Here is a 13,760-nt window from a genome sequence, read left to right as displayed (position 1 = left end):
GAGGCTTCCTTAAGGCTTCTCCTTGCTGCATAGAAGGGCCATCTCTAGGATAGCGTAGGAGCCTTTCTTAGACTCCTCCATGACTGTGTTAAGAGCTATCCTTCATGACAACATTCAGGTCTCTCAGGTCCCTCCATGACAGAGTTAGTGTTGATTTGGGGTGGCATCGGATGTGCTCTAGCCACGAAATTTGGTGGAGAGGTTAAGGCACATGAGATCTCCAATACCCAGAAATGGTTTGGGCAGATTCTAAACAATCAAGGAAATATTAAAATAATTAATATTTTTAATGGGGTCCCTAAGTCTAAACTTAGGGAAATTAAAATATTAATGTGAATTAATATAAAACTATGTTAAAATGGTCCAAAAGACATGGATCAAGTCAAATCTAATCTTAGCCGTCGATTAGGGACTTAATCTTGGCCGTTCATTTGTCAACGAGAAAAGTATAAGAGGAGGCTTGAGGGTCACTTGGAGAACACACCAGAGTGATCAATCATTCTATTCTCTAGAGCAGGGTTTGCTAAGAGAGATACAATCAGTGATCAATTGCAGCGAGGGGCAGTGAGTACGAGGTAGAGAGGCAGGGATAGTGCCAAGAGACCAGCACAAAAGCAAAGAGAGGCAGATGCAGAGCCAAAGGGAGCCACGCAAAGGGCAGATGCCGGAACTGTCGGGAATATCTAGAATTGCCGGAACAGCCGGGAAAGCTGACGCTGAGGGCAGAAGCCGGAACTGCCGGGAACAACCAAAACTGCCAGGAACTGCTGAAATAGCCGGGAAAGCTGACGCAGAGGGCAAAAGCCAAAACTGTCGAGAACAGCCGGAACTGCCGCTAATAGCCGAATTGTCGAGAAAGCTGACGCATAGGGTAGAAGCTGACACAAAGGGCAGAAGAGGCTAACGCTGGAGTTTTTCGTGGGGCAGATTGGAGCTAAGGAGCTGCCAGAGTGTTTATCCAAGGTTTCAACCAGAGCATCTGTCTCCAAAGGAGAGGTACTACTGCCGAGATTATTCTCTGTTGGGTGAGCCGGTTTTGGCACCCAGATTGTATTCAGAAATTGCATAATAATAAAACCCTCAGATAGCTGCACCGGTTTTCCTGCATTGGGTTTTTCCAGGGACATTGGTCCAAAAACAATGGTGTCACTTGTGTGCTTGTTTTGTTTCCTTCATTTGATGATTTGTAGTGTGTTGAGCATGTACTTGTCTTTATTTCCAGTATTTACATGGTAAATAACTTGTTAATTAACCGAACAAGTAGGTAGGAATAAATCAGAAAGTACATGAAGGGTTTCTAACGGGTTAGACTTGGAAATTCCAACATGGTATCAGAGCGTGGTTGCAAATCACAGGAGAACTGAGGACATCAGCAGAGCAGAGCAACAGCAGCAGAAAACAGTTGTCCCGAGTGACAAAAGTTGTTCCTAGCAACAAGGAAGGGGTGACGCAATGCCTGTGTCATCAAGTTCGAGCCAAGAAGAGGCTGAAGGAGGCAAAGACAGGCTCACACAGAGCCACGCAGAGGCCAGGAGGGCTGACGCAGTTGGCTGAGGGAACTAGTTTGTCGGTGTCGGGACTGTGCAGAGCCTAGGAGCTCTCACCTTCAGGTTGCTAGGGTTAGGACGTTGTGGGTAAGTTGCAGAGTGGAGCTGGAGGGGTATTGTAGTCAAAACAGTACCTAACAAGGCAAGGCCAAGGAGGATGGAGTTGCTACCAAGGGTTTCTAGCCGAGAAATCCAGATCAGTGGTGCAGTTGCAGAGACGATCAAAGTAGGGTACATCTCGACATTGGCAAAAGGATTTCCAGGAGGGAAATCAAGGCTCAAAGGGAGTCACATCGAAAACTTCCAGGAGGGAAGTAGAAGAGCAGCATGGCACTACACAGAGTAAGAGACTAGGACAGACTGGACGAAGCCTCAAAATTCACAGTCTGGAAGGCTAGAATCTTATCCATACTTGACAGAAATCGTGTCAAGCACTTTGCCTTGAGGACGATAGCGATCCTAGTTGACCCAGCTAATAACGACAAGTACCAGGAGGCAATGGCAAGGGCCAAGAGCATCATCCTTGATGGGGTCAACGACCATGTAGTACCACACATTGCCAAGAAGGAAACGACAAATGAGATGTGGGAGGCCCTAAAGAAATTGTATCAGCATACTTCTGTGCAGAGAAGGATGTCACTAGAAAATCAGTTGCAGTTATACCAGATGAAGAAGGAAGAATCGATCGACACCTTCCTCGGTCGACTGAATGAGATCTGGGATCAGCTGACTTCCATAGGGGCCACGTCGAATCAGGAATTGATGGTGAGAACAGCCCTAAACGCAGTCTCAGAAGACTGGGAGGTATTTGTCCAGAGTATACTGGGCAGAGCGACCCTTCCACATTGGGAGGAAATGTGGGCGGCTCTTTGCCAAGAAGAGATCAGAAGGCTAAGCAAGGCGGGAAGCAACAGCAAGGGGATCAGAGTCAAGAAGGAGGAGGAGGAGGATGTTGCCCTAGCATCTGAGGGAAAGCAAGAGAAACAGAAGAAGAAGGACCTCTCCAAGATCAAATGCTTCCACTGTGGGGAGCTGGGTCATTATGCGACCCAGTGTCCAAGGAAGAAGAACAAGGGAGAGGCCTCCGAGACCAAGGCAGCGCCAGCAAGGGCAGAGAAGGAAGTGGAGACAGACGATGACTGTGCCATGAGTGCACACACGCCACTTGAGCGGAAGTGGGGAGACATAGATTTTTAGTCAAACGGACTACCGGCGATGAGGTGCAGGATCCTCGAGGTACCCAGCCTCTTGGATTATACCTTGCTATGGGCACCCCAAAGAGGAGTAGCAGGACTGGTGGATGTCGGTAGAGACGGATGCGGATTAATTGACAAAGAGAGCTACAATGCAAAATTCCCAGGTCAGCGCGAGGCTAACAGGCTACAACAGTGCGAGAGGCACGGTAGTGTTGCACCAGTGCAGGATGGCACAGAGGTGTGCAACGGTGTGAGATGCAGGGAGTCGTTGCAGCAACGCAGAAGTCAAAAAGGGAGCACTTGTCAACGGCAGAGAGAGCTTCAGCATCAAGAGTACTCTAGCTTGACAGAGAGGTCAGAGTTGGGAGATCAGTTACTTACTTCTCAATAACTGAGTTGCAGTGCAGCAGTTAGCAATGGTAGTGCTATGGGCAGCACGATGCAGCATGATGAGAGGAGATGCAGTGCAGACGCAGCAGTGGCAGTGGTAGGGCCATGGGCAGCAGCACGGATGCAGAGGGAGCTGTCGTACAGATGCAGCAATGGCAGTGGCAGAGCTATGGGCAACAGTACAGGATGCAGCAGTGCAGAGGATGATGGGCAACAGGCCTAGCATCAGCACAGGGACCGATGCCAGATGATCAAGGTGATACTCAGTAAGGAGTATTGCTAGAGCACACAGTCCTCACTAAGAGGGAGTGTTGATTTGGGATAGCATCGAATGTGCTCTAGCCACGAAATTTGGTGGAGGTTAGGGCACATGAGATCTCCAATACCCAGAAAGGGTTTGGGCAGATTCTAAACAGTTAGGGAAATATTAAAATAATTAATATTTTTAATGGGGTGCCTAAGACTAAACTTGGGAAATTAAAATATTAATGTGAATTAATATAAAACTGTGTTAGAATGGTCCAAAAGACATGGATCAAGCCAGCAATAATCTTAGCCGTCGATTAGGGACTTAATCTCGACCGTTGATTTGTCAACGAGAAAAGTATAAGAGGACGCTTGAGGGTCACTTGGAGAACACACCAGAGTGATCAGTGATTCTATTCTCTAGAGCAGGGTTTGCTAAGAGAGATAGAATCAGTGATCAATTGCAGCGAGGGGCAGTGAGTACGAGGCAGAGAGGTAGGGACAGTGCTGAAAGACCAGCACAGAAGCAAAGAGAGGTAGACCCATAGCTAGAGGGAGTCACGCAAAGGGCAAAAGCCGAAACTACCGGGAATTGTTGAAACAGCCGGAAATTGTCGAAACAGCCGGGAAAGCTCACGCGGAGGGCAAAAGCCGGAACTGCCGAGAACAACCGGAACTGCCAGGAACAACCAAGAAAGTTGACACAGAGGGCAAAAGCCGAAACTGCCGGGAACAGCCGGAACTGCCGAGAACGGCTAGAACAGCCGGGAAAGCTGATGCAGAGGGCAGAAGCCGGAACTGCCGAGAACAGCCAGAACTGTCGGGAACTGCCAAAACTGTCGGGAAAGCTGACACAGAGGGCAGAAGACGCTAATGTTTGGGTTTTTCCTGGGACAGATTGGAGCTGAGGAGCTACCAGATTGTTTATCCGGGGTTTCAACCGGAGCATCTATCTCTGAAGGAGAGGTACTACTGCCGAGATTATTCTCTGTTGGGTGAGCCGGTTTTGGCACCCAAATTGTATTCAAAAACTGCATAATAATAAAACCCTCATATAGCTGCATCCGTTTCCCCGCATTGGGTTTTTCGGGGACATTCGTCCAAAAACAATGGTGTCACTTGTGTGCTTGTTTTGTTTCCTTCAGTTGATGATCTGTAATGTGTTGAGCATGTACTTGTATTTATTTCCAGTATTTACATGGTAAATAACTTGTTATTTAACAGAACAAGTAGGTAGGAATAAATCAGAAAGTACATGAAGGGTTTCTAACGGGCTAGACTTAGAAATTCCAACAGTTAGGATCTAGCCTCCATGACTGCGTATTAGACTCTTTCATGGCTGCTTTAAGACTCCTCCAAGACTGCGTTAAGGCTTCTTTATTGATTGTGTTAGGGCTTCTTCATTAGGGCAGTGTATAGCCTAGGGCACTCCCTCTAGATTTCTCCTTCATCAAAACCCAAAACAGAATGAAGAGAGAGATCACAAGAATGTGAGTGTGTGTCAAAATGACTTGAAGGCCACCTCTATTTATAATAAAACATGGAGGACAAGTGGGGGTAATTTGGTTGATGGTCGACCTTGACGAATTGTCACATAACACAAATAAATTCATATCTCCATGAATACATATCGGAATCAGATAATCTTTAGATCAATCCTACACCTCTCGACGAGAGGAATCCAAGAAAAATATCAGCTTCCATGAATAAGATGACCAACATGGAGTTTAGCCCTAGCTGCCAATTTTAACACTCCCTCTCAACTAGGGAGAACTCCATCTACTAATCCATCTACCAGTCTGTACTATCTCTGCCATCAGTGCCCTACACTGCTCTGCTGAACTATGAAGAAGAAGAAGTGATCGAGAATGTATCATACCATCCTCTACTGACCCGAAGTGAGTCCCATATAAAAGAGAGTGTCTCATATCACTCTTACTGATCTGAAATCAGTTCCAAATAAAGAGGGTGTATCATACCACTCTTACTGATCTGAAATCAGTTCCAAATAAAGAGAGTGTATCATACCACTCTTACTAACCCGAAGTCACTTCCAATTGATCCCAGATCAATATCATCCTAGCATAGGGAGTACGGTAGTTACAAAATGCGTCCATTGGTACTACTATGGTCCATATCCTCATTTCCCTACTCATTGGCTAGATGAAAGGTACTTCCCATGAGTCCCAGACTGCATGGGTAGGATGTCTCAGCAGGAGAAAGATGAACCACTCATCCTGCCTACATGTCGCCAAGGGTATCCCAGGGGAAGGTTGAACCACTCACCCTATACACAACAAATCACTAGGGGAAGGCTGAACCACTCACCCTATGATTGTATCTCGACAGGAGAAGGATGAACCACTCATCCTGCCTACATAGCAGACCACTAGAGGAAGATTGAACCACTCACCTTATGGTTGCTCATTACTCTAAGAAGTACCCCCAAGCCCCCGGGAGCTCCCAGAGCTCAATGTCCATATTATACTGGACCTTCAGGAGAGAGTCCCTCCACGACTCCTAGTCGTTCTCGAAAAGTCAAAAATTTACCTTTCCCAGGGGCTTCATCTGAATATCAGCGACCTGCACATCAGTCCCAGAGTGATGGAGCCTTCTTGCTCCCTGTTGTACTATATCCTAGATAAAATGGTACCTGATGTCTATATGTTTGGAGCGATCATAAAACACGGGGTTCCTCAACAATCGAATCTCCCTCTGGTTGTCACAGAAGATCACGATGGTATCCAGCACGTGTCCAAACAATTCACTAAAGAGCTTCCTCAACCAGATAGCTTCACACGAGATCATACTCGTAGTTATGTATCTAGCCTTAGTGGTGCTCAAAGCAACCGACTTTTGCTTCCTCCTCATCCAGGATATCGAAGCAAAACCCAAAGAGAACCAGCGCCCAAAAGTGCTCTAGCAATCCTCCACACTGCCTGCCTAATCAGCATCAGAATGATCATGCAGCTTCACATTTCCGACAGTGTATCTCAATCCATGAGAGATTGTGCCTTGAAGATTATCTCAAATGATTCTTGGCACCAATCCAATGCGAGTGATGAGGCTCAGCGATATGTTGGCTCAACATGCTAACTGCAAAGCATATATCCGGATGGGAGTTCACCAAGAACATCAATGCTATTATGAGTTTATGAAACTCAGAGGCATTTCCCAAATCAGGTCCGGTAGCACCATAACTTCTTAAAGTTAGGCTTCATCGAGGTAGTCACAAGCTTGCAGTTCACCATTTCAAATTTGGAATCCAACTCCTTCTTACTTTTGCAAATGAGAGGGTCTGCACTTGTCAGAAAGAGGTCGTCCTCATAAGGTACTAGTATGAGAGGTCTATCATCCACAACCTTAAAGAAATGGTTTCCATCGGCTTCACTCCTAGTGAATCTCAGCTTCATCAAATAGCTATCAATCATCTCATCCCAGGCTCAGGGTGCTTGCTTCAAGCTATAGAGAGCTTTCTTCAAACAACATACATGAGATTCCCGATCATGAATCTCAAACCGCTCGGGTTGATCCACATCTATGGTCTTGCTATTACATGAGGGGAACGGTCCCCTTGTAATATTTCCTTCGGTACATCTCGAACATGTACCTTCATGCTCTTCTTTGAATTCAGGCATCCCCGTCACCATCTGTCTCACATTGGGTAGGGCCTTATGTTGAAGATGGGCAAACCTCCAGTGCCATAGAAGAGATGTGTCACACGACATGGTCCCCAATGGACTTCCAGCAACTTGATACAGATTTCCAACCCTGAACCCAAGAGTAAAAGCATCTTCAAAATTCCTTTTTCAAACACATATCTTTCCATCGATGAATGTCACCTTGAAACCTTTGACTTCCATTTCTGAAATGGACACCAGGTTCTTCTTGAGATCAGGTACATAAAGATGTAAATGAATCGTGCTACCCTTATTCAATTGAAGGGTATCATTCCCTACACCGTTTCCGGGATAGGTGACATCGTCTCCAAGAATAATCTCCACGATTGTCTCCTTCTCTATCAAATTAGAGAGTGCTTCCTTATATTCGATGAAGTGCCTTGAAGCACTTCTATCAATAAGCCAGATTCCCAAATAGTCCGGAGGAGAAGTAATGGAGAGGACCAATATAAGATAATACTCCTTTTGCTTATCAGAAACAACATTTGATTCTTCATACTTGGAGTTCCTTGCTTTCTTGAAGAGTCGGCCATTTCCTGCATTCCCTTTATTCCTTTGCCATTGTACCTATCGTTCCTCCGATCATTGAAGATGCCCCTGAAATGATTGTGATCATCATCATGAGATGTGTCCCTTCTTATTTGCACATTCCCTCGCATAATGGCCAAACTCATTGCAAGCAAGGCATCTGCCTTTCTTTCCACCCTTAGTGTACTTGATCTTTGTAGCAACTCGTGCATTTTATGGAGGCTCGAGGATTTTACCCTTCACGTAATCCAGCGCTTCTTGCTCTTCCAATGTTAGATCCGAAGACATCTTCCATCCCGTGAAGTGAGATGAGGAACCCATTGAGCCTTTGACCTTGTCCAACTGTCTTCAGTGATTGCTCTTTCACTCTTGCTTGGGCTTTGTCTTCACCTCAGCGTTGATACCATGTTAATTTAGGTATGTTCTATGCTTAGAGAAAATTTAGTTCAATTTTCATATTAGCTCAATATCAATTCCAGGTTAGCAATCACATTTAGCATGATAGTAACATGCAGATAGAACATAAATATAAATCGCAGAAGACATGCCAAGACAAGAGGACACAAGATGTGGCGCCAGCAAGGGACAAACCCCAATGTGGGGAAACCCTTGATCAATTCTTCTTATATTCTTCAATAGTTCAGTAGAGATAGAGAGAGATAGTACATATACATCAGAAGTCAACACATTGACTTGACAAGATCAGACATCAGAGATCTTCACCATGAAGATGACAAGAACTGCAGTTTTGAACTCAGGTGAAGGCAAACATTCTTCAACTGATTCTCCAAGGTGATTCCATCACCATGTTGCATCTAGCTAGCAGTCTGATCCTCAATGCAATAATACCAACCCATGACAATGGCATTGCCCATCTCATATTGCAGCAACATCATACAGCCCTCTAATGTCTTCAGCAGTATGACAACTCCATATATTATGCTAATGATCTGGGCCATCAAATACCCATACGAAATATTGACTTTGGTGTTATGGCCTGCGGCCTAACACACAGTTTTCCTCTGCTGCTCACAAGGAAGTCTGTACCTTCATACATTATCAGCTCATCAATCTACCTTCTATCAATGACGGGGCTCCACCAAGGTCACTGAACATAGGCCTATATTAATCTGCCTTCTAATGGTCCTTTTTTGCTGTTCCAAAGGTTTCCAACCAAGGTCTTCAACACAGTGATTACATTCACTGTTCATAGCCTTCATCAGGTTCACACCCCTTGCTCCATCCATAGCTTCTGAATCTGCAACATACAACAATTGTGCACTTGCATTTATGTCAACACAGCCCTAACATATGCTGTCCAAGCACGCCTTGCTGGACAGACTTTAACACATACCTTTCAGCACTCTTCTCCATGTTATACAAACCACTTTCAGACCTTCCTTATCTACCTGAAGCTTGACTGTGGCTAGGGTACAAACAGAACTGCGGCTAGGGCTCTTTTGGAGCATCCTTTGGCAGTGTATAGAGGCTTCCTTAAGGCTTCTCCTTGCTGCATAGAAGGGCTTTCTTTAGGACAGCGTAGGAGCCTTTCTTAGACTCCTCCATGACCGTGTTAAGGGCTGTCCTTCATGACAACATTCAGGTCTCTCCATGACAGCATTAGGATCTAGCCTCCATGACTGCGTATTAGACTCTTTCATGGCTGCTTGTAAGACTCCTCCAAGACTGCGTTAAGGCTTCTTTATTGAGTGCATTAGGGCTTCTTCATTAGGGCAGCATAGAGCCTAGGGCACTCCCTCTAGATCTCTCCTTCATCAAAACCCAAAACAGAATGAAGAGAGAGATCACAAGAATGTGAGTGTGTGTCAAAATGACTTGAAGGCCACCTCTATTTATAATAAAACGTGGAGGTCAAGTGGGGATAATTTGGTTGCTGGCCAACCTTGACGAATTGTCACATAACACAAATACATTCATATCTCCATGAATACATATCGGAATCGGATGATCTTTAGATCAATGCTACAACTCTTGACAAGAGGAATCCAAGAAAAATATCAGCTGCCATGAATAAGATGACCCACATAGAGTTTGGCACTAGTTGCCAATTTTAACAAATAGGAAGGCCGGTGAGTTGTCGAAAGAAGCCTTCTCTCTTCCCATTGGGTCCTTTGGTTTCCATGAATAATTTGGTGGGGTGGAGTCAGAATCTATGGAGTTCCAGTTTTAGCTCTCTCCCATGGTATCGATGATAGTTTTATGTGCTGGACAGGTTTTCTTTTGTAAAAAGAAGGGATGCATGTAGTGTTGAGCTGCATAAATAAGTTGATGATGCACAAGCTGTAATTAGTATTGGAATGTAAGGAATTGAACAGACGCATTGAAGAGTGGTAAGTCCCCTTTTTTGGGTCTGTTTCAGGATGGGCTGAAAAGCCAAATCCAGTCATTTTTATGGGACAACAACATGTATATCCAACCCTCATGGTTAAGAGCATGTGTTTCCTTCTAAGAGGTCACAGGTTCAAAACCAGAGTGGGGTGGATTATGTATGTCTTTGTAGACTTTAGTAGTCAAATCACTGCACAGAGGTGGGTTCCTTGTCCCACAAAAAAGGGGGTCTCTGGCTTGGCTGTGCCCTTAAAAAAAAAAATTATTTAAAATATTATTGGGGCAATTATTTGCAAAGGGTTTGATACTAAAGCCTGACTATGAGATATATATTAATAGAGAGAGACTAGAAAGTACAAAAATACAATAACTTTTGAAGCATATGACAGCTATGGCCAATAGAAAGAAGATGCTAACCCCAAACTGAGTCAAGATGGCTTTCCACCACATAAAAATAGTCTCCCCGCTCTCCATACGAACTGCATTCCCTGGATTGCAAGAAGACAGTCCCGAATGCTGCAAAATATCTACACATAGTAAGTTCCATTTTTTGACATAATAGACCAGTTATAGTTAAAACTGCATACAACATCTGCATACTTTTAACAATTATATTAAAGAAACAATACAGTACCCTAAGAGGCAATCAGGGGCTTGATATGATATGCACATTTCACAAATAGCATTACTGAACCAGACAATTTTACCTCACTAAATTTAGCCACAGACATTTGATATCCATGACAAGAGCAGCGCACTCCAAGTCCTTTATCACTGAAAACAAGCTCTCCACCTAACAAATTTGATATGAATTCAACAAGGTCAAATATGGCAGGGAGCATTCTACTGCAAGGAATTCAATGTCAAATCATCTTGTCAAATGATGTTCAGATTTTTAATAAAATTCCCAGAGACCAGTATTTTGCATTTCTAATTTACAGTCAAGAAAATTGACATACAACAAATCAATACTTTAGACCCAAATCAAAATATATAAAATCCTTATAAAAGAATCCTAATAGCATTACAGGTAGTTATTGTACTCACACAACAAACCACTTGTTCCCATACAAGCAACACGTGGCATAGATTTTATCATTGAACATTGTTCAACTTCGCTACATCCAGTTTCCATCAATGATTTTGAGGAGCGTACACTTTGCATGCTTTGTGATTGTTGTTGTCGCACATTCGCTGCATCAGTTAGCCACTGTGGAACAGAAGCTTGTAACTCAGCCTCAGCCTCATTTACACTCTGACGAATCACCTGCTTAGAAACAGCTGGCCCATGTATACGGAAATTGCCAGGTTCACAAATATCATGAAATGCTGTCACTCGATTATAACTAGACGACAATTCCCTTGACACTCCAATCTGAGATACTTCTCGCCCACTGCCAAACCCTACATTCCCATTAGCTTGATTGACAGAGGAGATATCTGAAGCAGATAATGAAGGCCAAACTCCATTCTCTGGTGCACTAATTTGATAGAATGGTGAATTTCCTGACACTGCAGCAGAACGTAAATTTGAAGATTGTTGATAGTCAGAGCGAAATTGGTGTGATGGCCTTGACAAAAGTGCCAAGAATGAATTATCAATGTCAGGCCTCCCCATTTTGGAACCAAATCCTGGGCATCCATAATTGGGTGTATTTGGTACAAAAGGTTCTTGTCTAATTGTGCGCTCAATGACACACACCTCTTGGGCATAATATGGATGTGAATACTGCCCAAAATTCATGTCTATCTGCAAACAGGCCAAAAAGAATGTTGTTATGCATCCCATTACAAACTATAAAAACCTGAGATATCACAACTGAAGAAAAATAAATGCCTGCCAACTAAGAAATTTGAAATGCCTGAAATTCCAGAGGATATTCTTCCACATTCAGCAAAGGAAACTTGTGACTCTTGAGAAACAAATAATCATCGTTTCTACTTGAACCAACATGACAAGCAGAAACACAAAATGGCATAGATTCTCTTAATAGATGAAGACTATTTATCCATATCATTTATAGAAATGAATTTTTTGCGAAGTGCATTGTCTATTCTGAATCATAAAAAGAAAAACATCAAACAACAGGAGCAACAACTCTCTACTGTCTATTCTCTTGCTTGCCATAGAAAGGGAACAGGAGGAATATGTTTATTGTTTGGAAGCATAATAAGAACAGGGTCTTTAGTCAGAAGCATAAGGAACAGTAAATGCGTAATATCTGCAAGAAAGATAATAAAGAAAGATGCAAATTATCCTCGACATCCTAAAAATAAGTCCCCAGAGCAATTTCATATTTACAAAATTTGGTGCCCAATATTGCAGATGAAAGTAAAGTACTTCCTTGTGTTCAAGAGCATGACATTTTGTTAGGCAAGTGATGCAGGAGCATCAGCAAAACCAAGTTTTAGAGAAAAGTGGGGAAAGCTGCAGCTGGAGAAATCCCTGCAAGTATGGGCTGTGAGCAAACTGCAGGTGGAAGAAAGCATGCAAAGTTAGGATTGCAGAAAAGCGGAAACCTGAAAACCATAAAAAGACCAGACCCGCAAACAGGAGCATGGAGCTGCAGAAAAATTTGGATGGCATGAAGTTGCCACAAAATATGGTCTCCAACAACTTGGTTGCAGAAGTGAAGATGCAAAGGACTGGAAAGAGATGAAAACACTGGGTGAGATATTAAGACCCACAATGTGGATGATGTATGGAGAAAGAAATGCTGTGGAAAAATGACACTTACAAGACAACTGCAAGGGATCGATGTGCACTTACACCTCCTATTGTACGAGGCTCCACATAGTGATTTTCCTCACATTGATGGAGACTTGCATCTGATATCTTGAAGCATTGACCAACTTGGGATGGGGGGGGGGGGCAATAAATCTTCATAAAGCTCTTTCTCTTTTTCTTGACACTGGATAATTTGACGGAGGTCTTGGGTTTGAGGGAGTTTCACTTCTCCTTGGTTGGATAATTATGTTTGTTGGTTTGTTGGCCTTTTCACATGTGTTTGCCTTGTTGATCACACATTGGTTACATATCTTCCAGTATCTTGGAGCATGCTACCTCATCATGGTCTAGTCTTGGTGCACTCATTTATCTTGGATGTACTATACCCTGTTCTTGGATAATGAGTCTAGCCACCAAAGGGATTAGATAATGATGGTGTTAGGAGATAGATGTTTCATGATATTGTTGGAGTTTCCTCATGAATTTTGCATGATGATGTTGTACTATTTGTGTCAACGGAATGGGTGAATGGACCTCTTCTGTTGATGTGTGGTTGGCACTGGGGACACACCTGATGATTTCCCTAGGTGAAATCTCCCTAGGTGATATGGCTTAACATTTGTAATATTTTTTGTATATCACCTACATAAAATGTGTCTGATGATGTTACTACCCAAGACATGGGGGACTACTGACAGTCATAAGCTATGAGATTCGTCCATCTTGATCTACAATTCTAGTATATATGCTGTTTTATATTTGCCATTGGTATTCCTACCTATAGTAGAGTGACTCAATGAGTCAATGTCTATGTAATACATTTTGATTTTGATGACTTAAAGACAAAACTGCAGTTTATGGTTTTAATTCCTTATGTGTTTGTCAATTTATCATCATTGATGTAGTATTAGTTGCATGTATGATGGAAATTATATCATCATCATGTCAATGTTTTAGCTTCTAAATTGAATCTTTGTCTATATTTCATTTTTTTTTTGTGTGTGTGTGTACCCTGTTTATATTTGCCATTGGCATTTCCACCTATAGTACCAGTGACTCAATGAATCAGTATCTATGTAATACATTTTGATTTTGA

At 43.2% G+C, this 13,760-nt stretch overlaps 1 protein-coding gene across 3 annotated transcripts in view; it reads right to left on the bottom strand.

Moving 5' to 3' along the window:
- LOC149192927 (uncharacterized) overlaps window positions 1-13,760 on the bottom strand; it is a 250,441-nt gene that overhangs the window by 135,207 nt on the left and 101,474 nt on the right. For all 3 annotated transcript variants that reach the window (XM_089404741.1, XM_089404742.1, XM_089404743.1), the window contains exons 2-4: window positions 10,984-11,686; window positions 10,644-10,729; window positions 10,354-10,452 (exon numbers count right to left, since the gene is read on the bottom strand). In XM_089404741.1, the coding sequence (XP_089260867.1) occupies window positions 10,354-10,452; window positions 10,644-10,729; window positions 10,984-11,686 (888 nt within the window). The remainder of the gene's footprint in view (window positions 1-10,353; window positions 10,453-10,643; window positions 10,730-10,983; window positions 11,687-13,760) is intronic.

This window comes from Pinus tabuliformis, chromosome 2_2 (genome assembly GCF_031772625.1).
Source record: "Pinus tabuliformis cultivar Carrire ecotype Pingquan chromosome 2_2, CPIR1, whole genome shotgun sequence".
NCBI classification, from domain to species: Eukaryota; Viridiplantae; Streptophyta; class Pinopsida; order Pinales; family Pinaceae; genus Pinus; species Pinus tabuliformis.
Note: the sequence above shows the minus strand (reverse complement) of the source record. Positions and strands in the feature narration are given on the sequence as shown.